Source organism: Phocoena sinus, chromosome 18 (genome assembly GCF_008692025.1).
Source record: "Phocoena sinus isolate mPhoSin1 chromosome 18, mPhoSin1.pri, whole genome shotgun sequence".
Taxonomy (NCBI): domain Eukaryota; kingdom Metazoa; phylum Chordata; class Mammalia; order Artiodactyla; family Phocoenidae; genus Phocoena; species Phocoena sinus.
This window is the reverse complement of record NC_045780.1, coordinates 36,475,915-36,495,808: the sequence shown is the minus strand read 5'-3', so window position 1 is coordinate 36,495,808 and position 19,894 is coordinate 36,475,915. Positions and strand designations below refer to the sequence as shown.

Genomic DNA, 19,894 nt, shown 5'->3' with positions numbered 1-19,894 from the left:
TGGATCCTGTGGCAGCAGGATGGCCCGCCTGTTTAAAAATAATCGCCGCGGTGGCCGCTTTGGTCAAAGATGCTGACAAACTGACTTTGGGGCAGAACCTAACGATAACAGCCCCCCATGCATTAGAAAATGTAATTCGCCAGCCACCCGACAGATGGCTAACAAATGCCAGGATGACTCATTACCAAGCCCTGCTGTTAAACTCAGATCGTATTAAGTTTACCTCAGCCACAGGACTCAACCCGGCCACCTTGCTACCCGACCCTGACCTGGAAAGCACTACCGTCATCCATGATTGTCAGGAAGTACTGGCTGCAGCACACCGTAGCAGACCAGACTTGATGGATCAGCCCCTCCCCAACGCCGACGTTACCTGGTTTACTGACGGAAGCAGTTTCCTAGAGGAAGGTAAGCGTCGGGCGGGAGCTGCCGTGGTAGACGGGAAAGAGGTCATCTGGGCAGCCGCATTACCACAAGGGACATCGGCCCAACGGGCTGAACTAATCGCCATGACTAGAGCATTGGAACTAGCAGAAAACAAAAAGGTAAACATCTATACGGACAGTAGGTACGCATTTGCTACCGCCCATGTCCATGGGGCCATTTACCAACAAAGAGGGTTGCTCACCTCGGCGGGCAAAGAAATTAAAAACAAAGAAGAAATAGTGGCACTGCTAGCTGCCCTCATGCTCCCCACTAAAGTCAGCATCATTCATTGCCCCGGACACCAGAAGGACAATACCCCGGTGACAAGAGGCAACAACATGGCAGATAGGGTGGCACGAGAAGTGGCTCTACGGGAAATCATACTAGAACTATCAGATGAGAGTCCTGGGAAACCAAATGATAGGGGAACAATTACCCCAGCCATAACTAAAGGAACATTATCTCCTCAACAAGCAAAATCCATGCTACAACAGATTCACAGATGGACACACTTGGGAACCAAGAAGATGGTATCCCTATTACATAAGACAGGTTATGATACCTCTGGATTAACCAAAATAGCTGAGCAGATTGCACGAGAGTGCATTCCATGCCAACAGGTAAACTCCCATAAAGGAAAACTTGAGGTCGGAAAAAGGCTCAGAGGAGACCGCCCAGGAGCCTATTGGGAGGTCGACTTCACTGAAATATGCCCTGGAAGGTACGGTAACAGGTATCTTCTAGTTTTTATAGATACCTTCTCAGGATGGGTAGAAGCTTTCCCGACGAAGAAGGAGACAGCTACTGTGGTGGCCAAAAAGATCTTAGAAGAAATTTTCCCCCGGTTCGGGGCACCAAAGGTAATAGGATCAGATAATGGTCCCGCCTTCGTCGCCCAGGTAAGTCAGGGTGTGGCCAAATACCTGGGGACTGATTGGAAATTACATTGTGCCTATAGACCCCAGAGTTCAGGACAGGTAGAGAGAATGAATAGAACTCTAAAAGAGACCCTAACTAAATTGTCCATAGAGACTGGCGGTACAGATTGGACGGTGCTCCTTCCCTTAGCCCTGTTCCGGGCTAGAAATACCCCCTCCCGCTATTATCTTACTCCATTTGAAATACTATACGGGGCCCCACCTCCTCTTTTTACGCTAAGGGAGAAATTAAGTCCTGACTGCCAGAATAACACTGACTTATGTGCTAGGCTGTTGGGACTCCAGTTGGTCCAAAAGGAGGTGTGGTCCCAGCTGGCAGAGGCTTACCGACCAGGAACACCAGCAGAGGCTCATCCCTTCCAAGTCAGAGATTCCGTGTACGTCCGTCGGCACCGAACCCAGACTCTAGAGCCTCGGTGGAAAGGACCATACATCGTCCTGCTCACCACCCCCACGGCTATAAAGGTAGACGGCATCGCTGCGTGGATCCACGCTTCACACGTGAAGGCCGCACCAGCATCTGCAACATCGGAATGGCGAGCCCAAAAGACCAGCAACCCGCTCAAGCTCAAGCTTCTGCGATCATCAGATTTATAACTTTAACTCTGTTACCCCTACTGACTGTGAGTAATTTTAGTCCTCACCTGCCCCAGCATTTAACCTGGCAGGTAATTTCCCAAACTGGAGATGTAATATGGTCTGTTAGCCATACTGCTGCTCCTTGGACCTGGTGGCCAGACCTTTTCCCCGATGTTTGTAAATTAGCCATAGGAGCTCCCAATTGGGACACAGCACACTCCCATGATCGTCAAAATGCCCCATCCATACCCGGTCGGGCCGGCCAATACGGCTGCCAAAACTCGGGTACGCGACAGAAACTTAGCAACCCTACCTTTTATGTATGCCCGGGATTTCATCGCCATAGGTCCCTAAATTATCAATGTGGGGGAAAGGAACATTTTTATTGTAAAAGCTGGGGGTGTGAAACCACAGGAGACACCTATTGGAAGCCCACCTCTGGCTGGGACTTTATTAAGGTGACAGCCAATTATACACACCCAACCAACCCCTTAACTTATAGGCCTGAATGTACTAAATGGTGCCATCCCCTTAAGATCTCTTTTAGTAAACCAGGAAAAAAGGATAAAAACTGGATAAATGGCCATTCATGGGGAATCAGGTTTTATAAAGAAGGATATAATGATGGATTACTAATGACCATCAAACTAAAAATTGAAACCCCTACTCCAGTTCCTATAAGCCCCAACCCTGAGATAGGGCACTCTTTGCTACCTTTGGTCCCTCCCACAGCGTTACCAGAGATAAGAAACCAAACTTCTGAGCCAAAAGGAATAACAATCAAGCCCAAGACCCCCCGGGACCGAATGCTCTCATTGGTCCAGGCGGCTTTTGAGGTTTTAAATGCCACAAACCCGGAGGCTACCAAATCATGTTGGCTTTGCTATGCTGCTCCTCCCCCTTATTATGATGCTATAGGATATAATTCTAATTATAATAATGTTAACACTCCAGATCAATGTCGATGGAAACAAGAAGGAAATAGTAAATTGACCCTGGCCTCAGTATTAGGAAACGGTACATGTGTAGGAACGCCCCCCTCGTCCCACCGACATCTTTGTGCCAATTTAAGCCTCCCACAGGGCTCAGGGTATCTCCTCCCTCCTCCGGATGGATGGTGGGCATGTAACACAGGATTGACCCCCTGCATTTCTTTAGAGGTCCTTAAAGCTTCAACCGATTTTTGTGTGTTAGTTCAGCTGGTCCCCAGACTCATTTATCATTCAGATTCATCCTTTCTAGATGAATATGAGGGCAGAGGAAGGTTTAAGAGGGAACCCATAACACTCACCCTGGCTGTACTCCTAGGACTAGGAATGGCAGCCGGGGTAGGAACGGGTACAACAGCCCTCATCCAACAACCCCACTATTATTATGCCTTAAGGCAAGCTGTAGATGTTGACCTCCGGGCATTAGAAAGTTCCATAACTCAGTTAAAAGAATCCCTCACCTCGCTTTCAGAGGTGGTAATGCAAAACAGGAGGGGATTAGATCTGCTGTTCCTTAAGGAGGGCGGACTATGTGCTGCACTAAAAGAAGAATGCTGTTTTTATATTGATCATTCTGGGGCTATTACCAAAACAATGGACAAACTTAGGGAGCGCCTGGACAAAAGACAACAGGAAAGGGAAAATCAAAAAGGATGGTTTCAATCATGGTTTGATAAATCTCCCTGGCTTACTACTTTAGTTTCCACCTTGTTAGGGCCCCTCATTATTTTATTGTTGCTTTTAACTTTTGGACCATGCATTCTGAATCGCCTGATAGCCTTTATTAGAGAACGCATTAGTACGGTACAAGTTTTAATGCTAAGGCAACAATACCAAAACTCGCAAAAAGAAACTGAAACTCCATGATTGGAATTAGTTACAAAAAAAAAAAAAAAGGGGGGGAATGTGGGGCCTTTAGGGACTTTCCACCCCCTCACTTGTTCCCGTAAACCAATTCTTCTCCCTATCGTGCGCCACTCCTTCTCCCTATCGAAACCAATTCTTCTCCCTATCGTGCGCCACTCCTTCTCCCTATCGAAACCAATTCTTGGAGTTTTTCAGTTGACGGGGACTTGCCAGACAGCGGGTAATTTTCCAGTTGCCCGTAACAGGTATACGCCCTAACCGCCACAATGAACAGACAACTATAACGGCCAGAAGGTGGGACAAAAGTTCCTAAGCCAATGAATTCAAAAGTCACCACATTTACCCAATCATTGTGAGAATATACCCGCCCTATGAATAAATAAACCTATAAAAAGTATGTGATTCCGCTTTTAGGGGTTCCCCATCGGCCTCCTGCGTGAGGTTCAGGGAACCCCGGTGCATCGGCTCCTAATAAACCTCTTGCGTGTTGCAACGGCTCTCGACTCTTGGCGGTTCTTGGGCGAGTTGGAATCCCTCGTAGACCGCTTGGGTCTAACACTTTTACTCTTTTGTGTTAGGAAATTTTTCTTTTTTTCAACTGTCAATCATTAATGAAACCGAGTGGAGCCCTGTGGGGCTCCTGGGCACAGAGTTTTTTTATCCCCTGTTTCTTGTAGGCAAGACTCCAGACTCCATTACCTTCCCTGAGTTCCAAAGGACAGATCTTAACAGTTGTTAATTATGGGAGAAGCAGCCAAGAAACCACCTAAGGCAAGATTAAAGGGACCAGAGAAGTTCATCAAGATTAGGAGACCAACCACCTGAGACCCTGCACACACCCTAATCTTGTCAGCAACCCTACCCTTGGACTAATGCTATAAAACTCATCAAATTCTCCCTGGTTGGGACACAGTTTTCAAGGGCAGGAGGCTGCTGTGTCCCCTTTGCCTGTCAAAGCAACAAAACTATCCTTTTCTACTTCACCCAAAACTCTGTCTCTGAGATTTGAATCGGCACCAGTGTACAGAGAAGCTGAGCTTTTGCCATCATTAAATTTTCCCTGACTCTGCTACAAACAAAATTGTTTTCATAACTTATGAAATTACTTGATCTAGGTATTTGCTTAGTTTATATTAATTTTTTTTTTTTTTCTGTATCGGTCCTAGTGCTAATACTAACCTTGGTTCTGTTAATAGGCATATGTTTCTCAGAAAAATAAACTTCATGAAAAAAGTATTTGTACAATTGCTTCTCTAAAAATGATGGCCTAGTAGTAAACAATTTCTTAAACTGTGACACTTTTTGCATTTCTGTATGAAAAATCACCATGCATAGCTGTTATCATAGTTCAAGAAGACTGTTTTGTTTACTTTATTCGCACTTATCAAGGATTTTCTCAAGGATAGGCACTGTTCTAAGTGGCTTAAATACTTTTCACATTTAATCCTCCCAATAAACTTAGAGTGAGGAAACTCAGAAATAAAGAGGTTAAGTAATTTGCCTTAGTCACATATCTGGAAAAATGTATATAACCCAGATACAATAATGTGTGATCTGAAACAAAATTATAACCTCTTAACACCTAAGAATACTTCCTGAATGTATAAAGAACTATTCTATATTTTGTCACCTAAACCAGCCCCTGAGGGCTAAAGGATTCTTGCCTTAATTTATTTCTTAGCTCTCCCATCTCCATTCCTCGATCAATGAATAGTTTCTGCTCTGCTATACTGAACCTGGTTTCCTTGGATTGGCATTTGCGACTCTGGTCATAGGACCCACTGAGGGGTGACCAACCCATTGGGAATCAGTAACACATATTATCAAACTTGCTATAAATGTCACATAAAAAATATATACCTGAAGTAAAATGGTGAAATGAAAGTTCATTCAGTACTTCTTGCCACTTGGATCCTTATCCATAATTTATAGTTGAAGAAAAGTAGATTACTAAATGCATATAATGTTTCTTTTTCTGGAGGCCTTACAGAAGAGAAAAAGGCACGCTACAGTTTTCCAAATCAGAGCTACTTAGCACTTTTAACATAAGAATTCACAAATATTAATTGGTCTGCATTACCTAAGGATTCATCATTAAACCATTTGAGAATTATTTCTGAGCCTATAAAGAAAGGGCCTAGCAAAAATACTTTCCTCCTGCCAAGATTTAGCAGTGGTAGTTATGTGGGGGATGAGTAAAATGTGGTTAGAGAAAGAATGACATAATTTTTTCTACATCTTCAAGTCTACTTCAGAAGAGGTAGGAGATAGATGGGGCTGAGTAGCTGGAGTTTGTCCCCTGCGGACAGATATTCCAAGATGAAGATAATAGCAGGAGTCAGAAGCTAGGCCCTGCCCAGATAAAAGATAGAGACCACATATTTCTCATTCTTCATGTCAAGGAGACCTTCCTGACTACACCTGTGAAAAAATGCTCTTCAGGGGTCAAAAAGGGAGGGGGCACCACCCCATAGTAGGTGATGTCAACCTACCCATAGGCCTCTTCACTAGAATCCATCTTGGCTAAGATAAACCAAATACAGACTCAGAGCCAGGCAAAGCAAGCTGATTGGCCAGAGGAAACCCACAAGAAATGCCCCATGTAAGTGATTCAAACTACCATGAGAGTTCAACTCTTTCTCTGAGCCTTCCCATGTGTCTATCCACACGTATCCTTTTTCCTCCAAATAAACACTTTACTTGTTTCACTACTTTCCATCTCTTTGTGAAAATTCCTTTCTACAAAGCTGACAGTCCAGGGCCTTGTCACTGGCCCCTGGTCTAGTGGGTAGGATTCAGCGCTGTCACTTCCATGGTCTGACTTCAATCTCTGGCCAGGGAACCAAAATCCTGCTTCAAGCTGCTGCAGGCCGAGGCCACCCAAGATCAAGACCCTTCTCCAGATTTTTCTATCCTTAGAAATAAGAGCTTCTTTGTTAAATCCATCTTCTCCCCAAACAATTTTGATATCAAGCAGGATTCTATGGGGCTCCTGGGCACAAAAGCCTTTCTGTGTCCCCCATTTCTTGATTACAGGAAATAGGTTTCATTCAGCCTCCATGACCTTCCCTGAGTTCCAACGAGCAGATTCAAACAGTTGCTGATTAAGGAAGGGAGGGGATATGGAGACAAGGGAGGAATAGTCAAAAGAAATAATAATGTAGTCTTGGGGCAGGGTCCTGGTTCCCCCTCAAGGGATATATATAACAGTACCTTTGAGCTGTTTGGCAGATACTGAAATCCCACCAGGTGGGAGAAGTTAACCGTGTGCTGCCCACAAGCACTTAGACCCCAGACTGCTTGAAACCAGAAGGTTGATGATGCTGACTCCCACTTACCTCACAACCAACCAATCAGAAGATTGTCCAAGAGCTGATAATGCCCTATCTAAACCATTACTATAAAACTCCTCACTATCCCCTGCAGGGTGGGACACACTATCCCCTGCAGGGTGAGACACACAGTTTTGAGGGCATTAGCCTGCTGTGGCCCCCTTTGCCTGGCAAAGCAATAAAGCTATTCTTTTCTACTTCACCCAAAACTCTGTCTCTGAGAATTAATTCAGTGTTGAGGTACACAGGCCAGATTCGGTTTCAACTTGATATTACCTCATCAACTTCTTTTACCTCTGGCACTTAAATCTACCCCAAAGTTTATTCAGCGTACAGGAATTATTTGCTTATAAGTGTGTTCTTCTCAGTGTTCTGGAAATAAATAACTAACTTGTTGCTTAAAATTATGCCTCCAACACCAATTTTGATTCCTAGCATTATAGAAGGTTTTCAGTTAATATTTGACATATGTTGCATTATGAATATATTACATTTAATTTATCTTTGTCATATAAATTATAGATATTATTTATTATTTTGTTATGGATCTGTAATTTGTATATGCTTACATAATTTGAAGCCAACTGAAGAATTGAGATTTTTCTGCAAGTTCCTGAATTTTTATTCAGTTCAAAATGATAGCATAATATGTGAATAATAGAATTAGTCCAAAATATAATGTCACTAAAATAGTGTTTTTTATGACCATAGAGCTGATTTATTCCAGTTGAGAATGTACATCTAAGAATGTGACATTATTATTAAAGAATATTTTATGTGTACTAAACCACTTGATAATCAACAAACACATAGAAAATTGAGATTAGCCATCAAAACAAACATTCTGTTCACTGGTTAATCTACTATCCTGTTTCTACTCTTTCTGATAGTAGGTAGGGGCTGTTGATTTGTTAGGATTTAGAAAACTCAATGTAGAATATTTATATGTAAAAATAAGATACTTATTTGACTGTGAAATCACCTTAGTCTTTCTTTTACTATATTCTTTGATATTACTTTGCTACTTCAATTCCCGTAGTCAAGCTTTTAGTCTCCATGGTTACTTTTGCAAATGTAATTTGGTGAAAGGATCAGAATAAAAATCAATCAAGTTAGTGCTTGGACATGCAATTTAGCTATTCTCCCTAATGTGTACACTTCATGGTCTGTTTCCTAGACTCCTTTAGGAAGTCTTTTAATTTTTTAACTGATATCAAATTACCTTTAATCTAATTTTCCTTTTCAAAGATTTAAAATAAAAATAAATTCCCTGTAAGCATCTTTGATACCAGTTAATATCTAAATGTTATTTGTATTAGCAAATTATTGCACCTCATTTATTTCTGGCAATAGAAGTGATGGAAAGGAAGAGGTTTTGGATTAGAAAAACATAGGCATTCAAATACATATTATTTTTAAAAGAATTTCAACATTTTTGTGAGTGGGCATGAGGGGTAAGGGATATAACAATTATGCATTTCCAAACAGATATATCTCATCTTTCTGAATTATTACTAAGCAGAAATAGACTTATTTAAAATTATCTTCAAATATCTAACAGAGATGATCTGTCCTCAGGTGAGGAAAAAATGAGGTAGAATACAAATACACTTATATTAGGTACAAATATCAAGATATAATGACTAAAACATTATCTAAATACAATAAAAAATCTTATGGTAATCTAATATCCATAAGTTTGTTTAATTTTTGAGGCAATATGAAACATTTTCTCATAAATTTATATTTAATTTAGCATATTTAATAAAATGGATTGTCAGATCTATACCATAAAATTCTATTTTTCATTCTATGATGGATAGAGTATAGCTCTGAAGAAGCTGTTAGTTTGAATTGGAGGTAATGATGAATTAATAATAGGTAGGGAAGTACTTTATAAATATTAATATTTTTGTTTTTGAGTGAGTACATTTTATGTAGGAGGAAGACTATTAGTAGTTGTTTTCTTCATACAATAAAATCAACTTTTAAAACTAATTATATAAACAAACCATATTTTCCTTAAGTTTCTAAATGGAACTTTCAGAGTCTTGGGATTTTAGTTATAAATCTATGAAATATTAATAATCCTTTTAAAGGGCCCCTTGATTAATATGTACTCATATGAATTTAAGGACATTAAATTTTCTTAAACAATCAGTCTCACTTATAGCTTATATAAACTTCCTCCCACATTTTAATCTACACTCATAAATATAATATGCTTGTGTTCTAAGCTTGTGTAGTACTTATCCTAAGAAAACTTTTCAAAACATTAGTCAACACTAACAAATATAGCATTAAAATTATAAATTCAATGGTAAAAGTTTTTAATATTCAAACGTTGTAACTTTCTCTTACTCTTCCACATAACATTTTTTAAAATCTAAAATTAATATTACTGCTTTAGAATAAGTCAGTTATGATTGAGCTTCTAACATATCAAAATATATTAATGCTGTTAAATTAATTAAACAAAGAGGCCGTTAGACTGAGGTGGCTCTAATGCAAGTGTAGCCTATGAAAGCAAACAAAAATCTAAACCAGTAAATGCCTCAAAGGTACAAAATCAAACCGCTCAAAACAAGCAATCATAGCCAACTAAGCTTTAAGCTATAGCCAATCAAATAATTCCCTTTCTTTGCTTCCGCACCTCCTCTATATGTCTTTCTCCTAGCTCCTATTGGCTGAGCACTCCTAACTACTTCCAGTTTGGGCCTGCTTGCTTGGAATCAATTTTTGCTGAAATAATCTCTTAAAATTTTTATTATGCCTCAATTTATCTGTTAACTACACAAACATTTTAATTGTATCCCTCAGTTTAATACAAAAGGTGTTGATGCTGTGGGTTTGATTTTCTCTATCATTTATATACCAATTCTAAATCTAACTCATTTTGAAAATTCAAGTTTCTCAGTAAGCAGGGGAAGAGGTTTGGCCTTCTAAGTGTTAAAAAGAAAACCATAGGCCCAAAATGGCATCACTTGTGCTAAAGCCCATGATACAAAACCTAGATTTAATATCTAACCTAATTGTCATATTCACCTTCTTCAGAAATGTAATTTTAATCAAACAGTTTGGAATTTTCTGGTCATCACAAATGAGGTAATCTGTCAGGTAAGCCTTTACATCATCTCCCAGGGAAAGAAGAGGCAATCTGCATGATAAAACCTGTGCTGTTCCCTTCCCCCAAAAAAGAAGACATCCTGGATTAAAAATAATTATTTCCCTTCTTTTGTTAATATTTGCCTTGCCCTGCCTTCTTCCTATAAAGCCCTTCCATTTTGTAGAAACCCCTTCTGAGCTCCCCTCTAGTTGATAAATGGGGTGCTGCCCAATTCATGAATCATTGAATAAAGTCAATTAGATCTTCAAATTTACTAGGTTGACTTTGTTTTGCTTTGTTTTGTTTTGTTTTGTTTTCAGGGAAGATGTTACTAGAGCAATGCTGTTTATTTATTTATTTTTTTCTTTAATTTTTTTAAAAATTTACTTTGTATTTTTTTTAACATTTTTATTGGAGTATAATTGCTTTACAATGGTGTGTTAGTTTCTGCTTCATAACAAAGTGAATCAGTTATATATATACATATGTTCCCATATCTGTTCCCTCTTGCATCTCCCTCCCTCCCACCCTCCCTATCCCACCCCTCTAGGTGGTCACAAGGCACCGAGTTGATCTCCCTGTGCTATGTGGCTCCTTCCCACCAGCTATCTATTTTACGTTTGGTAGTGTACATATGTCCATGCCACTCTCTCGCTCTGTCACAGCTCACCCTTCCCTGTCCCCATATCCTCAAGTCCATTATCTAGTAGGTCTGTGTCTTTATTCCTCTCTTACCCCTAGGTTCTCTATGACATTTGTTTTTTCTTAAATTCCATATATATGTGTTAGTATATGGTATTTGTCTTTCTCTTTCTGACTTACTTCATTCTGTATGACAGACTATGTCTATCCACCTCATTACACATAGCTCAATTTCGTTTCTTTTTATGGCTGAGTAATATTCCATTGTATATATGGGTCACATCTTCTTTATCCATTCATCCGATGATGGACACTTAGGTTGTTTCCATCTCCGGGCTATTGTAAATAGAGCTGCAATGAACATTTTGGTACATGATTCTTTTTGAATTATGGTTTTCTCAGGGTATATGTCCAGTAGTGGGATTGCTGGGTCATATGGTAGTTCTATTTGTAGTTTTTTAAGGAACCTCCATACTGTTCTCCACAGTGGCTGTATCAATTTGCATTCCCACCAACAGTGCAAGAGAGCTCCCTTTTCTCCACACCCTCTCCAGCAGTTATTGTTTCTAAATGTTTTGATGATGGTCATTCTGACTGGTGTGAGATGATATCTCATTGTAGTTTTGATTTACATTTCTCTAATGATTAATGATGTTGAGCATTCTTTCATGTGTTTGTTGGCAGTCTGTATATCTTCTTTGGAGAAATGTCTATTTAGGTCTTCTGCCCATTTTTGGATTGGGTTGTTTGTTTTATTTGTTATTAAGCTGCATGAGCTGCTTATAAATTTTGGAGATTAATCCTTTGTCAGTTGCTTCACTTACAAATATTTTCTCCCATTCTGAGGGCAAGCTAGCTGGGGGTTACTTCCCAGGCAAACTTGAATTTATCATCTCAAGAGAATTGAGGTGAATAAGAATCACTGATTGATTGTAAGCCAGAAATTTGGCTGCTACTTGAGACCAGGAATTACTTCTGTCCTCTCCAGTCTCAGTAAGACTGAAACAGATTACAAAATAATGGGCATAGTATGAACATATACTTTCTCTTGCATCTTCCTTTTTAAAAATTGTAGGTCTTCGTAATTGGAACTTTCTGCTTATCATATATGCATTTCACCTAGCTAACTGTTTTTCTGCTGGGGCTTGGAGGGAATCGAATGAGTAGCACCTGCCTCCTCATCTAGTTTCTGAACCCATTAAAAAATTAGACAAAGTGAAAGCAGGTGAGAACTAAAACATTACTTCTATTCCTGATAAAATTTATCCTGGAGTACATGGATTAAATATGAGAACTAGATAGGATTGCTAACTCCCTAGTTGGTGCCCTCATTGAGAAAACCAGAGAGGGAAATAGAGTTTGCAGAGAAATAGTGACTGAAGTTGGTGTTTCTCAAGGTTTAACAAGTCACATTAGGTATTTTGTTAAAAAACAGGATCTCATTTAGCAGCTCCGGATGGGTTTCAGATTTAGCTTTTCTAACAAACTCCTAAGCGATAGTAAAGTTGCTTATCCGGGAAATATACTATGTCTCCTAATGTTAGATAGAAAAACAACTGGAGGGAAAATACACTGATATCAATAATTAGGACAAATACAATGAAAACTAAGAAGCTTAATTCTCCCTGTTGAAATAAGGGAAGAGATTTTCTTCCCTTTCTTTTTCTCAGAGCATTTACTTTAGAAAACTTGTAATTCTGAGTACTTTCTCCTCTCTTTGAAATGTTTATAAATCCTCTTAAAAACTAGATAGGACTCTTGTCAGCTTTATGACTTAAGGATGTCTTTCTCAAGGGCCTGGAAGCCATTTCTTTGAAATGTAATCCTCAAGGAAGACAGCACCCCTATTGCACAGCTCCTGTGGGAGGGGAGGAGTCTATCTAGTGGGACCTTAATCCAAGTTGCAAAATTACCTACTGTCACAAAGTTTTGAGAAGTGTGCTTTCTCCCCCCTCTGGATAAAGCTAATTAGTTAACTCAGATGGTCACGCCAACTACTGGGTAAAGTAAGGATGAACTTGTGTGACAAATAGTGCTGTTCAGTCCTCTTACTTAAGAAGTAGATATTGATTACCTGGAAAAAATATGTCTAATGAGTTGTATCTGCTTGGATGCATGAAAGGGTGAGATTTCTCTCTATCTTTGCAATCTCTTAGCATGTTGCCTGTGATGTGTATTACATTCTGGTTTCATGCTTATTCAATAATAAAAAAAAGTATTTTCTAGTACTTTTGTGGAGAGGTTTTCTGGACTGTAGAAGTTTTTTTGTTTGTTTTTAATTTATTTTCCCAACATTGTCACCCATCTACTGCAATACTACTGGTTCACTATCATTTCAATAAATACAGTACTACACAATCTGAGGTTGGTGGCACACACAGATGTGAAGCACTGACTATGGGACTTGAACATCTACAGACTGGTATCCAGGGCAGGTCCTGGAACCAAATCCCCATGGATATGGAGGGGCAATTGTATATTATATATTCCTATTATCATTAATAGTCATCTTTAACATTGAAAATATTTACAGATTATTTTAAGATTATATAGAGGTATTTATAAAAATAAGTTATATTCTAGAGATATCAATGCAGTAAAAAACCTGAACAGTAACTTAGAAAAACTATCCTCATTGATGGTATTTTCTATATGTCTTTTATTTAAGTATGCCTTATTAATTAAACAGCCAAATAGTAAATCCTGTCTTTAGCAGAAATTTTACCCCAAAGGGCAGTCTTTAGCATAGCTGAATAAGGACCTGCATAAATTTCATGCTATGAATCTTTTAACTACATTTAAAAAATCACTGATACTTCCTTAACACCTTAGCAGTTGATAAAGTTTCAAGAATCCTGGATTGGAGTCATGACAGGGTAAATGGTAAGTCCTGGAACTCATGTGAACTTGGTGGACAGTATACTTTTCAGTAAATGGCACGGTAATATTCCTTCTTCCTATCTCATATAAGCTTAGAGTTTATTGCCCAAACTGCTTTTCAATGTCCTTGTATGGTAAATTGGGTGTGTACACTCATGGTATGAAATATAAGAGGCAGCAGGCTAATATGATAAACATATAGAAAATAGTTGGTTGAATGCAGCAAATTTGGGGAAAATTCCTTCTAAGGAAAGAAAAAGTTTGTAAAAACATTGATAAATTTATTAACCAAGTTTTAAGTATGACCACCACAAAGCTTTACTGATTAAAAAATAGATATACACCATTTTATCTTTCCCTCTATTTAACATTTCAGAAATAAATTGTCCACCTCAGTTAGCTAATATTATCCATATGTTCTATGCATTGAAGTAAATATGTGGGCAAAGAAGTTGAATATACTTAACAATTCTAAACTGTACAATTAGAAATGGCTAAAATGATAAATTTCATGCTATTCATCTTTTAACTATGATTAAAAAATCACTGATACTTCCTTAATATCTTATATCATTTTTCTGAAATGTGACTAATAAATTTGATCACGTATACATGTTGGGAAATTTTAGATTTCCTAATATTTCCTTGATATAAACTATCAATATTTTCCATGGCTATTAATTTCAAATATTTTTCCACTACTCAGTAATAAAACTCAATTTCATGTTTTACATTGACTCAAAAAGAGGGATTTTCTTGACTTTTCTAGCCCCTGCATGATTATCAGCACTTTCATTATGGGATGGGCATTTTCTAAGCACTATTGTTAGCTGTCTCAAGTGAGTGACTACAAAAGAAAAGAATAATTAAAGATCGCATTTGCGGGCTTCCCTGGGGGCGCAATGGTTGAGAGTCCGTCTGCCGATGCAGTGGACACGGGTTCGTGCCCCGGTCCGGAAAAATCCCACATTCCGTGGAGCGGCTGGGCCCGTGAGCCATGACCGCTGAGTCTGCGCATCCGGAGCCTGTGCTCCGCAACGGGAGAGGCCACAACAGTGAGAGACCCACGTACCGAAAAAAAAAAAAAAAAAAGATTGCGTTTGCTGTCAGCATAGTATTTAGGAAGAAATAAACTTGTGTTTTGATGAAAATATATACTTCTTGATTTTTGAAAAGTCGAGCAATAAAACAACTATTTCTTGTCAATTTTTTACTCAGTTCTGAATTAAAATTTATTGAAAAAAATACACTGATAAAAGTAAATTTTCTATTATTTATTAATTATATTTAAAATTTACATGGACTATTAAGGACATTGTGTAATGTTTCTACTATATGCTTTAAACAATTACAAACATTGGCATAAAATAACGTGCATATCAATGTAACAAGTTTGAAAAGTGGGGAATGAGAATCTGAAGTCTGCCTTCCTTCTCACAATGATGATTAACACTCCAAATGAATGGATCATAGATTTCTCTCTCAAATTTCTAAGATTCTTTATGAACAAAATTCTAAAGGACTTCAACATGCAATGGATATATATATATATATAACATTCAGAATAACTAACTTCCATGCTTACACTGAACTCATCATAAGGCAAAAGCCTATAATTGTACTAATTCTTTGGCTCAGTGTGTTCAAAAAGCAAAGCAATGTGGTAAGCTTAATGAAAAAGATCCTTTGTGTTTTCCAGCTTCAAATTGCTAATACAGTTGCAATAAAATCCAACCATCGTCTCAGATTATATATGCAGCTCTGATTTGTTTTCTGAATGCAAGAGACAAGCATGAATCTGTTTCTCTAGTTCATAGTTTAGGAAAATTAGGAAGAAGCATGTTTGTTTTAATAAACATCATTCCACCTCCTGGTATGATCACATCTGAGTAGGAAAATAGTAAATTGATCAAATTCTGTCAGATGAAATATCATGTCTTCTACTCTTGGCAACCTCTTGGTATCTCCACAGATTATAAAACAATTGAATGAACTGTGGTCATGAAATTATCCATGTCACAAATCTCGGTTTCTCCTTTTAATTGCTCAAGAAAAACAATCCTTTGGTAACTCTAGTTACTGTATGCTACAATACAAAACAAATTACCAATAACCATTCCTGAACTAATACATGACCAGATAGTGTTCCCAGGGCAGTTTGTTTTCTTGTTTCCCATAATTCTGTTTGATCTTCTATTTCTTTTGACATCAGTAGGTAAATCTACCAAAATCTTTGTTCTTGAAGAATTTTCCTCTCAGGAAGTTCTCATTCTTGCCCTCTGATATAAAAATAACCACTCCAGCAATTAAAATATATCCAAATAAAAATAAGTCAAGGTTGCTTGATGACTACTACACAGGCACCTGCTCTCCCAATATTCAAGGAAGCCATCTGTTGAAAAAGATGAAACACAATTTAAGACAAATTTTACTGTCTTAAAATGTACATATTATAATGTATTTAAACCACTCATTCATATGCATGAAAATCATTAATAAATGTGCTTATCTTTTCCCAATTTATCCACAAGTAGTACAATATAAATGGAAACAATGAAAATGACATTTACATAAAAGAGTAATATGTATATTGAAAAATTTTAAACCTGCAATCATTTACAGAATTTTTAATGAAACTAATAAATTATTTAATGATTTTTAGTGAAATGAAGCTGTTTAAGAAATGTTTCCAGCAAAGATTTATTCTAGAGTTTGCATGGACACATTTGTGATGATATTTCATAGTGACAGCTTGGAGTATATTTTAGATGAAATAGCTATTTCACTATTGAAGTCATTGTGAAGTTATTTCCCAAGATATTATACTGAATTAAATGTGTTATTCATTCATTCTAAACAGAGACATACAGTGATATAGCTTCAATATTTTGTTATTAATAGGCCATAATTACAATTGCTACAGGTTCTATTTTTTTAAAAGTCTACATTATGCTTGTCATTGAAATAAGAACTGAGATTTTTAAAATAATCCTGAATATGAAATTAATTAGAAATATATTAAAACAATAATTTTTACAAAGTTTGTAATGAAAATTTATTCCATAGAGGTAAACTAAGATTTTAGTAATTTGAACTTTTTCATATCAATGATTTTTATTAGTTTTCTGAGAATAATTTATGCACATAAAAATATTAGGTAGATGAGAAATTACAGGATATTATTTCAAAGAGAAAGGAATAAAATGTAACAAATAAAATAGTTATGAGCAAAATAACCTCAGATCACATACATTATCTTATTGATTGAGAAAGGACATGGTCTCACTCTCTAAATATGAAAATTACCATCATTATCTAATTATCTGTTAGTTCTTTTAACTGTGCTTATTGTTACCTGCCATCCCCCTTGCAGGTTAAAAATAAAAACAGAGACAAAACCAAAAAACCTTCCCATATGACTTTTTTTTATTCCTTTCATTTAATACCTTATCTTTTAAAAAGCTAATATAACATCTCGTCTTTTTCATAGATATTTTCTCAAAATGAGTAGTGAAAAGGGGCATGTGATATATTGATAACATATTATGTGTTAAGAATAATTTTTATATATCACTGTCACCTTTATAGTCCCATCATATGTTGTCATCTCTGTATGACAGGCATGTGAATGGAGTGTCAAGAGACAATATGTAAACCTGGTAACATCAATGTCTACAATCTGAAATATTTCTGACTCCAAAATGCACACAGTTTCCATTGTCTCTCTTTTAGTTTCCAATGATTTTGAAGCATTGTTTCACATCAGAGTCATCTAAGGGACTTTTACAAAGTATAAGTACTCAAGGCCCACCATTCAATAGGAATGGGATGAGTATTGGGTAGATGTATTTTTGAAGTTTCCCAAATACTCTTTGATGCTCATTCAGTACTGAAAACTACTATGCATAGTTTCTAGGTGAAGTACAATGTACATACTTTCATTTTATGTCTGTATCTACATTTGCATCTATAATTTCTATACATGCTTATATGTGTATGTAAAAATGAATGTCTGCTTTTTTCCCCTGAGTTTACTATTCCTCCTGTATTTCTTTTACCAGTGAATGCCACCACTTTCTACCCAGTTGCTCAAGACAGGAACCTAGAGCACATCCATGACCCTTAATTTAACCTCCCTCAACCTTGCAGGTAAATAACCATCAAGTCCTATAAGTATCTCTCCAACCAACTTAATTATACCCATTCGTACTGTATTCAACCTAGTTCAGGTTACAGTTTCACCCTGAGTGTGAAGGGGAACAGAATATGCCAGACTAGGGTATGCCACTTTGGCATATTGATTATTTTGAACTAAAGGTACTTGAGAGATGCCGGACACAGGAGGGACACTCTGACCCTCCTTTGGTCCCTTAAAGTAGGAGATAAATCTCCCATGTGAAATGGTACCCTCATCTACCAGGAGGGTAGAGGCATATTTATCACCAGACATAGGGAATTTAGGGCCAAGAAGGCTGTGTAAACAAACCTTGTAACTTCTTCACCAATTTCCTACCTCAATCCCAAACCACTTTGTCTACTCAGTTCTTCATGAATTTATTGTTTCTTTGTCTAAAAAGTATCAAAGCTTCCTGCTTTGGTCACTTCTTTGAGTCTCATGTATTTATGGGGTTTCCATATGTACAAAATTAAATTTGTTTTTCTCCCGTTAATTTGTTTTATGTCAATTTAATTATTTCATTAGCTGAAGAAACAAGAAGGAAAAATTTTCCACCCCTACAGTGGATTAGTAAAATATGTCCTAATAAATTTCTGACTCTGATCTTGCTTTCTCCTAATCGTTTTTCACTTCTCATCAAGTGCAATCATTTTAAAGCACAATTCTGATGACTTACTTTCCCTGTCTAAAATCCTTCATTAGCTCTCCTTTAGGTTTATGGTAAAGTCAAGATTCTATAACATGGTTTCTGGTCCTATATTATATAGACTCAATTTATCTCTCCAAACTTACTGCTCACCGCTTTATTTATTGCCAAATGAAACATGCTATGTGTTCTCCTTCCTGCGGCTCTTTAAAAATTCTCTTCCTTAAACCAAACCACTCCCTATATTTTTATCTGTTTAACTATTACTCATTTTCTATGCTTCACTCTACATATCATTTTCTGAAAGATTTCTCTACCCAACACACTTAAGTTCTATCATAGTGTTAAGTATTCCCCTTACCCCAGCATTTATCATTCTATTTTAAGCATTTGATATATTCTACAAAAATATTTTTTAAATATTTGAGACCTCTTCCCCTTTTCCCCCTTGGTCCAGTTTTATCTTATTTAATACATATTTTAAACAATCTGTCCTGTTCTCTCTCCAGGGTTATACCTTTCAGCCTTAGTATGATAACCTAAAAAGGTTGGCATGAAGCCAATTATTAAACAGCAACTGAAAATTTAAATATCTCACCAGGCTTCCCTGAAACCCATTCTAAGCATCTTATATATCTATTATATGCAAATAAACTAAACCCACACACAACAGAGTAAACTGAATTGCAAAAATAATTCACAATAAATTTATTTAAGAAACATTCACATATCTCTCACCCCATGCCAGCAACTATGTCAGTTTTTGGAGATATGACAGTAAATGACACACTATTGCTGTTTCTTTACAGCTGCAGGTAGATGCAGCAAGACAGCACTACAACATTGTACCAAGGAAGACATGAAAGGGTGATTTTAGCCAGGCTAGGGGAAATGGAAGTAAATTTTTCTTTCTATGTCTTGAAGCACACATATTCTTTTTTCAAATCAAATGCAAAAACACAAAATAACAATGTTAAATGACAAAGTCAAATTTATTTAAAACACAAACAAACACACACCTGCAAGCATACATGGGTTTGTTCTCTGTGTAACTATTAAGACATGTATCTGGCAAATATTTTCTAATCTATTTACATTATTTCCAATTCTAGCTAGCTTGGGAAATTTTCCAAACATACATTATTATATATTTTAATATATTTGCTTATTCATTCTAATGCTTGGCCATTTTATGGCGCCAGTAGTAAATGAAATAACCAGATGATATTGTCCATTTATGGGGTATGTGAAGGGAAGGTGACAGGCATTATCCAGCAAATGGCAGAACTTTCTCTAGTAGCCTGGAATTTCA

At 37.3% G+C, this 19,894-nt stretch overlaps 1 protein-coding gene across 2 annotated transcripts in view; it reads right to left on the bottom strand.

Annotated features, from left to right (window-relative positions):
- Positions 1–15,012: 15,012 nt before the first annotated feature.
- The window catches only part of KLHL1 (kelch like family member 1), a 392,306-nt gene continuing 387,424 nt past the window's right edge, over positions 15,013–19,894 (bottom strand). Inside the window, exon 10 of one of the 2 annotated variants that reach the window (XM_032611318.1) lies at positions 15,013–16,151. In XM_032611318.1, coding sequence (XP_032467209.1) covers positions 16,092–16,151 — 60 coding nt within the window. In that variant the 3' untranslated portion in view covers positions 15,013–16,091. The remainder of the gene's footprint in view (positions 16,152–19,894) is intronic. The other variant, XM_032611317.1, reaches the window with a different exon arrangement.